This window comes from Myotis daubentonii, chromosome 10, assembly GCF_963259705.1.
Source record: "Myotis daubentonii chromosome 10, mMyoDau2.1, whole genome shotgun sequence".
Classification (NCBI taxonomy): Eukaryota; Metazoa; Chordata; class Mammalia; order Chiroptera; family Vespertilionidae; genus Myotis; species Myotis daubentonii.
In genome coordinates, this window is record NC_081849.1 from 4361641 (window position 1) to 4374789 (window position 13149).

Consider the following 13149-nt stretch of genomic DNA (forward strand, 5'->3'; position numbering starts at 1 on the left):
CAGTGACAGGGAACTCCCCGCTGTGAGAGGAGCCAGACCACAGCCTCCCTGCGGAAAGCATGCCGAAGACAGTGCTCTGAAGCGCCTGAGAAGCATGAGCACCCAATGTCAGTGGCGACTGTTTCAGATGTCGGGCTTACTTTCCTCTTTAAATACTTATCTCTACTCGAATACTTTACAGTGAAGATGTAGTCACTGTATTTTTTTTTTTCAATAAAAAGAAAAACGGAGGTAGAAGAGGGTAAAGGTATAAATGGCAATAGAAGGAGACTTGACTTGGGGTGGTAAACATGCACATACAAAAAAGAAAAACAAAAAGACATTCTGTCCTACTCTAACACCCTAAATAATCACCATTTTCCTCTTTTCAGTATAAACGCACACCCTCTGTGCTCCTAAGCTGCTTCAGGCACGCCACCATCATGGATTTAATCCTTTGCTTCAAGCACAAACAGAAAAGTGCTGGGAAGGAGGAGCTCACACATCCAGGCCGCCCATGAGAGAGCTCACCAGCAGAGGGCACTCGAACTCATCCAACAAGGAGGAAGGAACATGGACACTTCCCCCAGGGGAACCTTCCACTGCGTACTGCAGTCAGATCAGCTGGCAAACAACTTTATTTCCCCTGTAAACCTTATACGACTTCCAGTGATGAGCAAAGATATTGTCAAAATACATCCTACTTATATTAGCAGTACAGCTATTAATAAAACTTTAAAATCTTAATACTGAACGTTTTCACTTCCCCAAAATTCACAATCACCTTTTCCATTTCCCCTATGACTAAGGAGATAACCAATACTGTCAAGAGATGGTCTGTTGTAAACAGTTAATCACCTTCTTCTTTAAATAACCTCCCGATCTTAGGAGACTAGAATAAAAATATGAAACTTTGTCTTCAAACACCAGACCCAGACCTGCAGCACCCTCCCCCTCCTCCACAGGCCACCTGCCCCACAGCCCACCCTCCCAGAGTACCTGCAGGTTAGGCTGTGCGTGTGCGGGCAGAAATGGCTGTCCGGGGCCCGGCAGGAAGGGCTGTCGAGGAGGAATGAAAGGCCGAGTGGCGGCGGACCCCGGCTGGCTGAAGTGCAGCAGGCCCACGGGACCTGGAGGCTGCAGGGTGGGCCTCACAGGCCTCTCTCTAGGGAACACGGGCTGCTGTCCTTGCTGATTAAAAGCTGGTCCGGGCTGAGTGAATGGTAAGGGACTGGGCGTGGGCACAGGGTGAGCGCTGCTGAGAAGAGTGGGAGGGGGTGGCGGTGGTGGGGGGCTTCTCTGCTCCAGAAAGAGATGACTCGGGAAACGAGGTTCACCTGAAACTGAAAGGCACCAGGATGTCACCCTCTGGCTATACAGAACGTGCACTCTGTAGAAAGCTGGTGCACACAGTCTTCCTACAGACAAAATTCCAAGTGGTGGCAGGGTGCGAGTGCTTGAAAAGAATCCTAGATTTCCCCTTACTTCTCCACTGCTTCACTAGTCATTTTCTAGAACTGATTTCCTTTTGTGTATGTGAAGTTCACATTTCAGACACCAGTCCTGTCCACTGTTACCACTGGAAATGACAGGCAGACGTGCTAGGGCACAAGAACTGGATGCTTAACAAAAGCTCCTCGTGGGAGCTAAATTCAGTTTAAAACAGAAGTGTGTCCAGGCCCATCACTGTCCCTTACCTCCTAAGAAGAAGGGGTCTCGCTCCTGGGGAGGGGGTGGTGCTCTCCACTGGTCCTGCAGAGGAAGCCGTGGGGGCTGGCTAAAATTGTTGGGAACCGGTCCAGGGGTGTGCTGTGCGAATTCTGGAGGGCCCTAAAGAACAACAGGGAAAGAAGATGACAGGCAGAAAAATACCCTATACATGGAGCCAAGTTTTCCCCTGAAAACATCAATTAACTTATCTCCCTTAATCCCGCACCCCCCCCAGTTCATAACTACATGTTAACAAAGTAAATGATTCAGCCATATGAAATAGTCAAACATCAAAACACAGCATCTAAAAATTAATCCTTGTTTTCATATGTCTACAGCACCAAAAGAACATTCTTTTTAAGCTTACTGAAATCCGGGTAATTATTGACCTTCTTGCCTTTTCATCCGAAAGACACAGTGCCTCATTTGGATGTTCCTGATATTTATCTTCTCAAACATGCTATTCTTTGCTACTTTTTTAACACAACCATAAGCTACAGATTGGAGCTGCTTTACTTCAAAAGAAGGCAAAATAACAGAATTTATACTACAACAAGAATCAGCAATCTCTGACAAAACAGGAAAATGTGAACTGTATAAGAAACCACGCTACTACAAAAGAAATATTACATAGTTGGATTCCACTGGATAAAAATTTCTAAACTCTTAAAGATTAACATTATTTAGTAGCTAAATGTTTACTAGTAAAACTCTATAGGTAAACTAATACTTTATTTTCAGCTGGTCTTTCGAAAAGTCAAAGATTTTTAAAAACAAACATTTGCTTAATAATGCCTCACATTTTCGGATGCATAGAAAAAAAGGCCTCACCCTGAGGTGGGGGACAGAGGCAGACTGGAGGGAGTCAATGGGGGGAAAAGAGGTCATATGTAATCCTATCTAATAAAAGAGAAAAATGGTAATTGGCGTACGACGATACCCTTTTCATTGGCTAATCAGGGCTATATGCAAATTAACTGCCAACTAAGATTGGCAGTTAACTGCCAATAACTGCCAACTAAGATTGGCAGTTAACTGCCAACAAGATGGCAGTTAATTTGCATATGGAGGCACAATGCAGGGAGGCGAAAGGGAAAGCAGGAAGAAGCCCCCTGCCACTGACAGTGATCAGAAACCCAGGGGGGAGCTAAGAGCTGGGGGGCAGGGCAAAGGCGGCCCTGGGGCCGCCTTTGCCCTGCCCCCCAGCCATGATCAGAGAATCAGGTGCCTTTGCCGCCCTGGCCAGGGATAGCAGGAAGTAGGGGTGGAGCCAGCGATGGGAGCTGGGCACGGTTGAAGCTAGCAGTCCCGGGAGCTAGGGGCCCCTTGCCTGGGCCTAAAGCGAAGCCCACGATCGCGGGGCCGCTGCAGCTGTGGGTCCCCGCTGCCCGGGCCGGATGCCTCAGCCAGAGGCGTCCTGCAGGGGCAGGGGCGGAGCCCGCGTGATCGCGGCGCTCCTCCCCCCCCCCCCCCCCCGCCACTGCAGGTCCCCGCTGCCCGGGCCGGATGCCTAGGCCAGAGGCGTCAGGCCTGGGCAAGGGGCCGATCCTGTGATTGGAGGGTGATGGGGGTCAACGCCTGAGGGCTCCCAGTATGTGAGAGGGGGCAGGCTGGGCTGAGGGACACTCCCCACACACACACACACACACACACACACCCAGTGCACGAATTTCGTGCACCGGGCCCCTTGTACTTTCAACAATAAAGAAAGGCCTCACAATTTCCCCTCCTCTAGAAAGAATTCATTAATTATACACATCACCAAAATAATTTCTATTTAATAACACCTCATTCCTTGAAACTCAGCCATTATTTCTCAATTTTTAAAAAGTAATTTTTGTTGATTTCAGAGAGGAAGAGAGAAGGAGATAGAAACATCAATGATGAGAGAGAATCATTGATCAGCTGCCTCCTGCACGCTCCACACTAGGGATTGAGCTTGCAACCTGGGCATGTGCCCTGACCTGGAATCGAACGGTGACTTCCTGGTTCCTAGGTTGACATTCAACCACTGAGCCATGCTGGCCGAACATTTCTCAACTTTTTAAAACCACTCTCATAAACTTCTAATGCGTTTTCTGTCATTTGATTACTAATACAATTAGCTGTTCCCTCTAAAAGTGACATATTTTAAAAACATTGAAAAGCTTTTGCAAACTACATTTGCCTTCCTTCTCCCTTTAAGAACGTGCTCGACCCATGGCATTGCATGAATAATACAAAATGAACATGAGTATAAACACAAACCTGTAAGACCCATGACTATATGATGTTAAAAACATTATGTTTAAGCACAAATATTACATCTTTATAAAAACAAACTAATGGCCCAGTGCACGAAATTCGTGGACATTAAAAGGGAATTAGAGGAAATATTTTAATATTGCTATTTGCCCTTTATAATATAAGTGTCAGAGATGAAAGAAAATTAGTAAAATGTATATGAAAATCTCCCTCCTGTCAGAGTCTGGGGCGCACCGAGGGACCCAGAGTAATGTCCCCACCCACCCATCCACACCTCGAAATCACGGGAGACCCAGACTCGGCCGGTCCCACCCCCGTCAAGCCCTGCTGGGTGGGGGGAGCAGCCTCAGGTCCCTGTCAAGCCCCGCCGGGCAGGGTGACGCAGCCTCAGGTCCCCCGGCCCTGGCGCGATGGCGCAAGGGCGTGATGACCATTTGCATATTAGCTCTTTAATATATAGGACACTAGATACTTATTAAAACATATGGAATAGGAAGCCCCCAAGATGAAATTCTTATAGTCTTTGTTACTTTAAGTGAAATCATGGGAATTCTCACCTTACCAATATTTGACGTTAGGGATTGCCACTTCTCACCTCTAGATTAAGGACATCAACTGAGACTACCAGAGCAATAAACGTTCAGTAACTGAGAAGTGTAAAATGCACAAGTGAGAATACACAACAGATGCAATCACATTACAAGTAAATGTACACATTTTCTCACGTTAATTTGAGACTTTATCGATATAATGCTTTGACATGGATATTCTTCAATATTTAATACTTTTACTATGGTAATACTACGCTAGAAAAAAATGCTGATAGCGTGACTGTTGCACACTGTTACTTATCAAATGCGCATGAGGACTTCCAATGAGCTTGCCTCCTTTCTGTCATGGCCCCATACTTTCCTCTTGTTCTAAAGATTTTTATTTTGTCCTGGCTGGTAGTGGTTAGAGCATCAGCCCATGCACTGAAGCATCTCGGGTTCAATTCCTGGTCATGGTCAAGGGATTCATGGGTTACAAGTTTGATTCCCGGTCCCAGGCAGGGCCCATTCAAGAGGCAACCGATTAACGTGTCTCTCTCACATCAATGTGTTTCTCTCTCTCTCTCTCTCTCTTTATCTATCTATCTTCCCTTCTCCCTCCTTTCCTCCTTTCTACTCTCTCTAAAAATTAATGAGAAAAATATCCTCAGGTGAAGATTTTTAAAAATTTTCTGATTTTCTGTTTGAAGACAACAAAATAGGTACTGTGCATTTATTTTCACATGTATTTCAACACGTAACTAGACAGAATATGTGTTTTAAAGGATTTATGTATAAAATACAGCATTAGCATCCTATCTTCAGTTTCATATATCTTTTTTCTCACATATATATATTTCAAAACTTGGTTTAAAATCATCTTCCAAACTTTCTGGTAACAAATTAGCAACCAAGGTCCTATTTTTTGTTTTTGTTTTTGTTTTTGTTTAATGTTTAAACCATTTCTCTTGAAGTGGCACTGAAAATAAAGTTACAAATTGCCTGCCCTGTTTTGTGGGAAGGTTTGACTGGTCACCCTGCCTCCATACATGCAATGTGGCGACCAATCGGTACCCCTCACCCGCTCAATAAAGCCCTCTGTCACCTAAGCAGCGGATTCAAACGGTTCCCATCTATACTTGACTGTGCCTCTTCTGGGGGAGGGGACACCAGGAAAAAGTTTCAAACAGGTAAGTACAGAAGGGACAGGATAAGATTCATTAAAATAATTTACAGTGAGAAATGCAAAACCCACAGATCACAAGCATGCTCCTAAGACATGAGCGGGACAGCACCACAGCCTGAAACAAGCTACTAATGTAAAAGGTCAAAGAAATCACTGAGATTTAAATGTTCAAAATAAGAAAGTTATTTTTCATGAGGTTTTAACTTACAAATTAGTAAAATATTAACACCTACATGAAGACAAATGACAAAACATTTTCAACCTTTAAAGCATAATAAATAGCTCTCCCCAAATACTTTATTGTGGTCATTTATAAATAGACTAGAGGCCCCGTGCACAAAAATTTGTGCACTCGGGGGGAAGGTGGGGGTCCCTCAGCCCGGCCTGTGCCCTCTCGCAATCTGGGACCCCTCGGGAGATAACACCCTGCTGGCTTAGGCCTGCTCCCGGGTGGCAGAGGGCAGGCCCAATCCCTAGGTGCAGCCCCTGGTCGAGCTCAGACCAGGGCTGATTGGGGAGTTGGGGAGCCGCCCCCTGTCATGCACAGAGCAGGGCGGATCGGGAGGTTGCGATGCCACCCTCAGTCACGCTAAGGGTAGGGCCAATTGGGGGGTTGGGGCACCGCCCCCTGTCACACTCAAGGCAGGGTCGATGGGGAGGTTGTGGTGCCACCCCGTCACGCACAGAGCAGGGCCAATCCGGGGGTTGGGGCGCTGCCCCCTGTCACGCACAGAGCAGGACCCATCAGGGGGGGTTGGGGCTCCTTACCCTGTCACGCACAGAGCAGGGTCCATCAGGGGGTTGAGGAGCTCCCCCCGGCACTCACAAAGTAGGGCCGATAGGGGAGTTGGGGCACCGCCCCCATTGACACAGAGAGCAGGGCGGATCAGGGGGTTTTGGCTCCGCCCTCTATCACCCACAGAGCAGGGCCAATCAGGGGGTTGGGGCGCCACCACTGTCACATTCAGGGCAGGGCCGATGAGGAGGTTATGGCTCTACCCCATCACACACAGAGCAGGGCCCGTTGGGGGTGGGGGGGGTGTTGGGGCGCCGCCCTCTATCACCCACAGAGCAGGGCCGATGGGGAGGTTATGGCTCTACCCCGTCACACACAGAGCAGGGCCTGTAGTGGGGGGGGGGGGGGGGCGCCGCACCCTGTCACACACAGAGCCGCAGGGCGATCAGGGGGTTGGGGAGCTCCCCCGTATCAGGCACAGAACAGGGCTGATCAGGAGGTTGGGGCACCTTCCCCTGTCACGAACAGAGCAGGGAGGTTAGAGAGGTTGTAGCCCTGCACCCTGTCACACACAGAGCCAGGGGGTTTGGGAGCTGCCCCATCACGCTGATCCTGGTGCCGGGAGGCATATTACCCTTTTACTATATAGGATAGAGGCCTGGTGCATGGATGGGGCTGGCTGGTTTGCCCTGAAGGGTGTCCTGGATCAGGGTGGGGGTCCCCACTGGGGTGCCTGGCCAGCCTGGGTGAGGGGGATGATGGCTGTTTGCAGCTGGTCACACACCCTTCAGGGTGGGAGTCCCCACTGGGGTGCCTGGCCAGTCTGGGTGAGGGGCTGAGGGCTGAAGCTCCCAACTGCTCCTTTTTTTCTTTTTCTTTTATTCTGGGCCAGCTTTAGCTCTGGCTCCAGCTCTGAGGCCTCTGCTGCTGAAAGCAGGTATCTGGTTTGTTTGGGTTCTATAATCGAAACAATGTATAACTCCAGCTCTGAGATCCCGGCTCGGCTCTCTGAAAGCAGGTTTCTGGGGTTTTGTTTAGCTTCTATATTCGTTACAATGTTTCTTAAACTGCAGGCTCAGGGGCCGGCAAGGCAGGCGGGGAACATTGGTTTCCTCTATCACTGGAGCAAGCAAGCCTCATGTTAGTTTCAAGCTGCCTGGCTGCTGGCCGCCATCTTGGCTGGCAGTTAATTTGCATATCGCCCTGATTAGCCAATGGGAAGGGTAGCAGTCGTACGCCAATTACCATGTTTCTCTTTTATTAGATAGGATGGGTGTGGTCTGCAAAGGAGAGAGGTTTGGGGGGATGGATCTCAGCAATGCAACAGCGCCCACGCAAACCCCCCAAAAGTCCCTCTGTACAGAAGTGGCCTATCAGCAGGGGCACTGCTGCTGTGGGGATGGTCCAAGAGAACTGGTCTGGAGAACCTCAGGGTCCAAGCCAACTCTTGGAAGCACTGGGTCTCTTCGTCTTCTTAAAGTTATACAGCAAATGGAAAGACCACTCTATTACTACATCTGGTCAGATTTCTCATTTAAAAAATAGGACAAGTATGCTGAATTACAGCCAGATGGAAGCATTAGGCTACTGCGTCTATACCTGTGTCAGTCACCACTATGTAATGAGCTGTGCTTTTGCTCACAATTAGAAGACGTTTACTGTCTTGACTAGTAAACACGGCTTTCTTCCTCATTTCATACGAGAAGCCTTGATCGCTACTGCTACTTTCCTTACCCGGTGCACAGAGAACTGGAAAATACCTGGTTTCTCCTGACGTCTGTGGTCCTTTATGAATTCCATGACTGCACTTCACTGCCACCCATCTCGGGAGGCTTGCTGCCGAGGCTCTGAACAGAGCTGGCCATGCCGTGGCTGTCCCAGGCCTCTATGTAACCTTCCCCTCCTCCTTCCATTAGAGAGTGACTTCCCAGTCCTCCCACGATAGGTTTTCTCATCACAAATAAAGCCAAACGCAGCTGGAAGGGCAGACTGGCTTCCCCCAATGCAGGCAGGAGGTCTGCCGAGTTTATTCTGACTCTGCCATGAGTGGAGCTAAGAAAAGTGTTCTCTCCTTTACCCCTTCACCCTCTTCTGGAAGTGCCTGCTCAATTACAGGAACAAATTCAAAGAGAGACTGAAGTGGTTTAGTTTTCAACAGGAACTTCAAGATGTCTAAGAACTAGGTACCTTATTTCTTGGGTCTCTAAGCACTTGCAGATTTCCTGGGAGATTATTTTAAATATTCATAAACTCTAAAGACATTTTTTGGTATTAAACTGAAAATATATTGGGATCACATATCTTGGCCCCTTTGGAATTTTAATATTGTGTTTTCATCACTTCCCCAAACCGTCTTTTCTTTAATTATCCATGTGCCGTCTAACCAGATACACACAGGTATTCAAATGTTACGGACTCTTTCTTCAGCAGTAATATTTAACCAGAACTTTATTCTAACTTCTAGATGATCCTTTATCCTTTATCCTAATAAGTGAGAATGCTCAACTGATAGGCCTGTGTCTCTGGCCTTCCCACTCACTAGCACAGCCTTGAGCACATGACTGAACCTCTCTGGGCCTCGGTATTCCCATCTGTAAAACAGTCCTATCTCCTGGGAGAAGTTACAGGAACACGCACGAAGTACTTATGACAGTCCCCAGCAAAAATGAAACCTCACTGTGCCTGGCATTGTCATTTTTATAACACAATTTTGCATACAACATTCCACCACAGGTGTAATACACAGCTTCTGACAATTATGTGTTTCCTGATCAAGTGAAAGACAAATCAGCATAGATCCCTTCCCGCATCCTCATTCTGATTTCAAACCAGAAAGCCTGCTCACATAAGGTGTCACCTAGCCCAGAATTCACCTCCTAAATCTCTCTTAACTCTGCTCCCATTTCTCTGTTCCCCTCAATGCCAGGTTATTTCCATGCGTGGCACAGAGCCTGGCACACAGACACTTACAAATATTTAATGCAGGGGTGGGGAACCTTTTTTCTGCCCAGGGCAATTTGCATATTTATAATAACATCACTCACAGCCATACAAAATTGTCAACTTAAAAATTAGCCTGCTATATTTGGTCTAAAACATTTAATTAACCTACCCTTAATGCCTTGGCAGGGCCACACCAAATGATTTCGTGGGTCTTATGGGTAAACTGCCTATTTCTAAGAGCAAGGAGGTGCTGGCCCCACACTGTAACATGGACTACCAAAGCATGGTCAACACCTGGCTGCCCACAAGGCAGTCCACTCAGTGAATGGTTGGATGCTTCAGGAAGGAAATAAAAGGAGTTGAGACATAGTGGGGAGGGGCTGGGCAAGCAGCCCTGAGGCTCCAAACTGAGCATATTTGGGGTACACACAGTGCACGAGGACCCGGGTAAGCCAACGTGAACAGAACCTAGCTCTTGGACTTAGCTCCAGGACAGAAGTCACTTAAGGACATGGTGATGATCCTATCTGATAAAGAAGGAATATGCTAATTGACCATCATGCCATCACAAAGATGGTGGTGCCCACAGCCAATAAGGAGGAAATATGCTAATTAACCGCCCTGCCCTCAAAGATGGCAGTGCCCACAGCCACAAGATGGTGGCACTCAGTCCCCTCAACCCCCCAGCCGCCCAGGGCCAACCCGAGGCTCAGGTAACCAGGGCCGGTCAATGCCTGCGCTGCCGGCAGTGGCGGCAGCAGAGGTGTAACGGGGCATCGCCTGCCCCTGATCACTGGGTCGCCTCTGCTCGGAGGGCTCGCAGACTGTGAGAGGGGGCAGGTCAGGCTGAGGGAACCCCCTCCAGTGCATGAACTTTCATGCACTGGGCCGCTAGTGTCATATAATTAGAGAGGAAAAGCGAGGGAACACAGAGGCGTCTCCTTCACCTGGCAACCATCTGCCCACTTTAGAGAACACCGGTGCCCTCTGAAGAATAAAAGCCAGGAGGAGAGCATGGGGCCCACGTCCAGCACTGGTGAGAAGGGCAGAGTGCAGGCCAACCAAGGAGAAGCACACCTTTAAGATGCGTGACGCTCATAAAAACCACACAGGAGACCCCAAGCACAATGAGAAACACTTCATTTTCCTGAAAAGGTGGAGCTCAGTCCTAACTGTTCACCCACACATAGAGTATCCACCAGGCATTTTCAGCAGAGCCCATTCTAACAGTAAACACAGATCAACACTTTAAACCAGAAAATGCTCAAGGAAAAGTGCAATATAGGAGTGAGTCTGCACAATGGAAACATTATCATGCTATCCACATAGCATGACACAGATATAGACATCTATGAATAAGACAAATATATAGTCATTTATAAAACATGAAAACAAAATGGATATTTTAGTTTATAAAAAAATACTAGAGGCCCGGTGCACAGATCTGTGCATCTGTGGGGTCCCTCGGCCTGGCCTGCGCCCTCTCCCAATCCGGGGCCCCTCAGGGGATGTCAGACTGCCGGTTTCGGCCCGATCCCTGCAGGCCAGGCCGAAGGACCCCACCGGTGCACAAATCCGTGCACCAGGCTCTAGTATGTATACAAGATCTTTGGTTAATCTCTTCCGGCCCTCTCCCCTCCCCTCTGAGATTCATCAGCCTGTTCTATGTTTCCATGCCTGTACATCGAGCATCTGCCCCCTGGTGGTCAGTGTGCATCATAGCACTGGATGAATAGTCAAACAGTCGCTTAGGCTTTTATATATCCTACTAGGGGCCCAGTGCATGAAGATTCATGCACGGGGGGTGGGTCCCTCAGCCCAATCTGCATCCTCTCCAATCTGGGAGCCCTCAGGGGAGCCCTCTCCAATCCGGAAGTTTCTGTCTGTCTTTGCAATCATATGAGCAAAAATCATATGTCTGAGACCCCAACCCAGTTTGGTTTTGTGCTCACAGAATAGTAGAGGTCTTTTTTTTTTTCTTTGCTCCATTGGTGGAGATTTCCTGGAAGTTTTAGGATATCTTCCCTTTAATTTTTCCTCGACACTCTTATTTTATTTATGTCTCTCACCTTTGCTCTCCCTCCATCCCCCACCCGCAACAGTAACTTGCTCCAGGCTCACTTTGCTTTAGTGTCTAGGAGATCCCGCAACGCATCTGCCACCAGAACTACGATTCCTAGCATTCCTGGTGCTCCCTGTGCACTGGGCTTCTGCTTCCGGTCCAGGGGCTGCCACCAGGACTATGATTCACAGCATTCCTGGTGCTCCCCGCGCTCTTGGTTTTCACTTCCAGTCCAGAGGCTGCAGAAACGAAAAGGACTGGGAACTTCAGCCGCCCCCAGACCAGGCTGACAGGACCGGACACTCCAGTGGCATCCCTGGGACCCAGGCTGCTCGGTGCCTGCGCGCATAGGCCCAGAGCAGCCAGCGGGGCAGGAATGCCCTCCGTGTCTCCACAGCGGGCATCCGCCCCGCCTCCTGGCTGCTCAGCACCTGCGCGCTGCCCACAGGCCTGCCATCTTTGTCATACTCACTCCTGATTGGCTTGGTGTGTCATGAAGGGACAGTCAATTTACATATTTGTCTATTATTAGTATAGGTATAGTAAAAGCCAATATGCTATGTCTCCAACCATTTGTTTGACTGTTTGACCAGTCACTATGATGTGCACTGACCACCAGGGGACAGAGGCTCCAACTGGTAGGTTAGCTTGTTGCTGGGGTCTGGCCAATGGGAATGGGCGAGATGGGCCGGACACACCCTAGAGCCCTCCCGCGGTCCCTTCCCAGCCAGCCAACCTCCCACATTCCCTTCCCGGCTGGCTGGCCCCAATCGGGACTGGGCGAGACAAGCCAGACACACCCTGGAGCCCTCCCGAGGTCCCTCCCCGGCCCTGATCGTTCATCGGTGGGGTCCCTCGGCCTGGCCTGCACCCTCTCGCAATCCAGGACCCCTTAGGGATGTCGGAGAGCCGGTTTCAGCCTGATCCCCGCAGGCCAGGCTGAGGGACCCCACTGGTGCATGAATCCGTACAACGGACCTCTAGTATAGATTATAATAGCTCTAACCAATGTTGCTCAATGGTTGGACCATACACCCCAGTAGTCTGAGCAGTGTCTGGGGTTTGATTCCCAGTCAAGGGCATGTACCTGGGTTTCAGGTTCATTCCCACCAGTCAGGGTGAGTTGGGGAAGCAACAATTAATGTGTCTCTCTCACATCAAAGTTTCTCTCTATCCCCCTCCCACACTTCTACTATCTCTGAAAAGCAATGGAAAAAATATCCTCAGGTAAGAATTAACAAAAATAAATATAAAAATATAAAGCCATTATACACACAGATATCTATATCTAAATTTGCCCAAGTTATAAGAAATGGCTTTGCTCTAAGGCTGGACATCAAGAGTGGAAATTGCTGCAGGACCGTGGGTGCTAACAGAACACAAACCTGTATTTATAGTGCTTGTTGGTTTCTGGAAAAACAGCCGCCTTCCTTCCAACCAGGACATTGGTGGCTCAGCCGTCTGTGCTGAGTCTTCCTCCCCACACCAGCCAGGCAGCATTTCCCAGTCAGGCCTGCAAGGACTGTGCTGTGTGGCCAAGTTTTGGCAAATGGAATGTGATCAGAAGTAATGGCCAGTTCCACACAAACCTGCCTGACTGATCCCCACTTTTCCCCTCCTGCCAGAATGCGGAGCCTGAGGGTCAGAGGAAAGAGTCCAGAGGATGAGAACTGAATGAAGCCACTTCCCAGTGCCAAGCCCCTGAGGATCTGGGAGTGCCGGCCAGTGCTCTCTGGCTGATATCCCCATGCTGGACACC

At 48.9% G+C, this 13149-nt stretch overlaps 1 protein-coding gene across 3 annotated transcripts in view; it reads right to left on the bottom strand.

Moving 5' to 3' along the window:
- RBM33 (RNA binding motif protein 33) overlaps nt 1-13149 on the bottom strand; it is a 122476-nt gene that overhangs the window by 38395 nt on the left and 70932 nt on the right. For all 3 annotated transcript variants that reach the window (XR_009454678.1, XM_059711364.1, XM_059711363.1), the window contains exons 10-11: nt 1677-1809; nt 979-1322 (exon numbers count right to left, since the gene is read on the bottom strand). Coding sequence is in view for 2 of the 3 variants with exons in the window: in XM_059711364.1 (XP_059567347.1) it covers nt 979-1322; nt 1677-1809 (477 nt within the window). In the remaining variant the exon portion in view is untranslated. The remainder of the gene's footprint in view (nt 1-978; nt 1323-1676; nt 1810-13149) is intronic.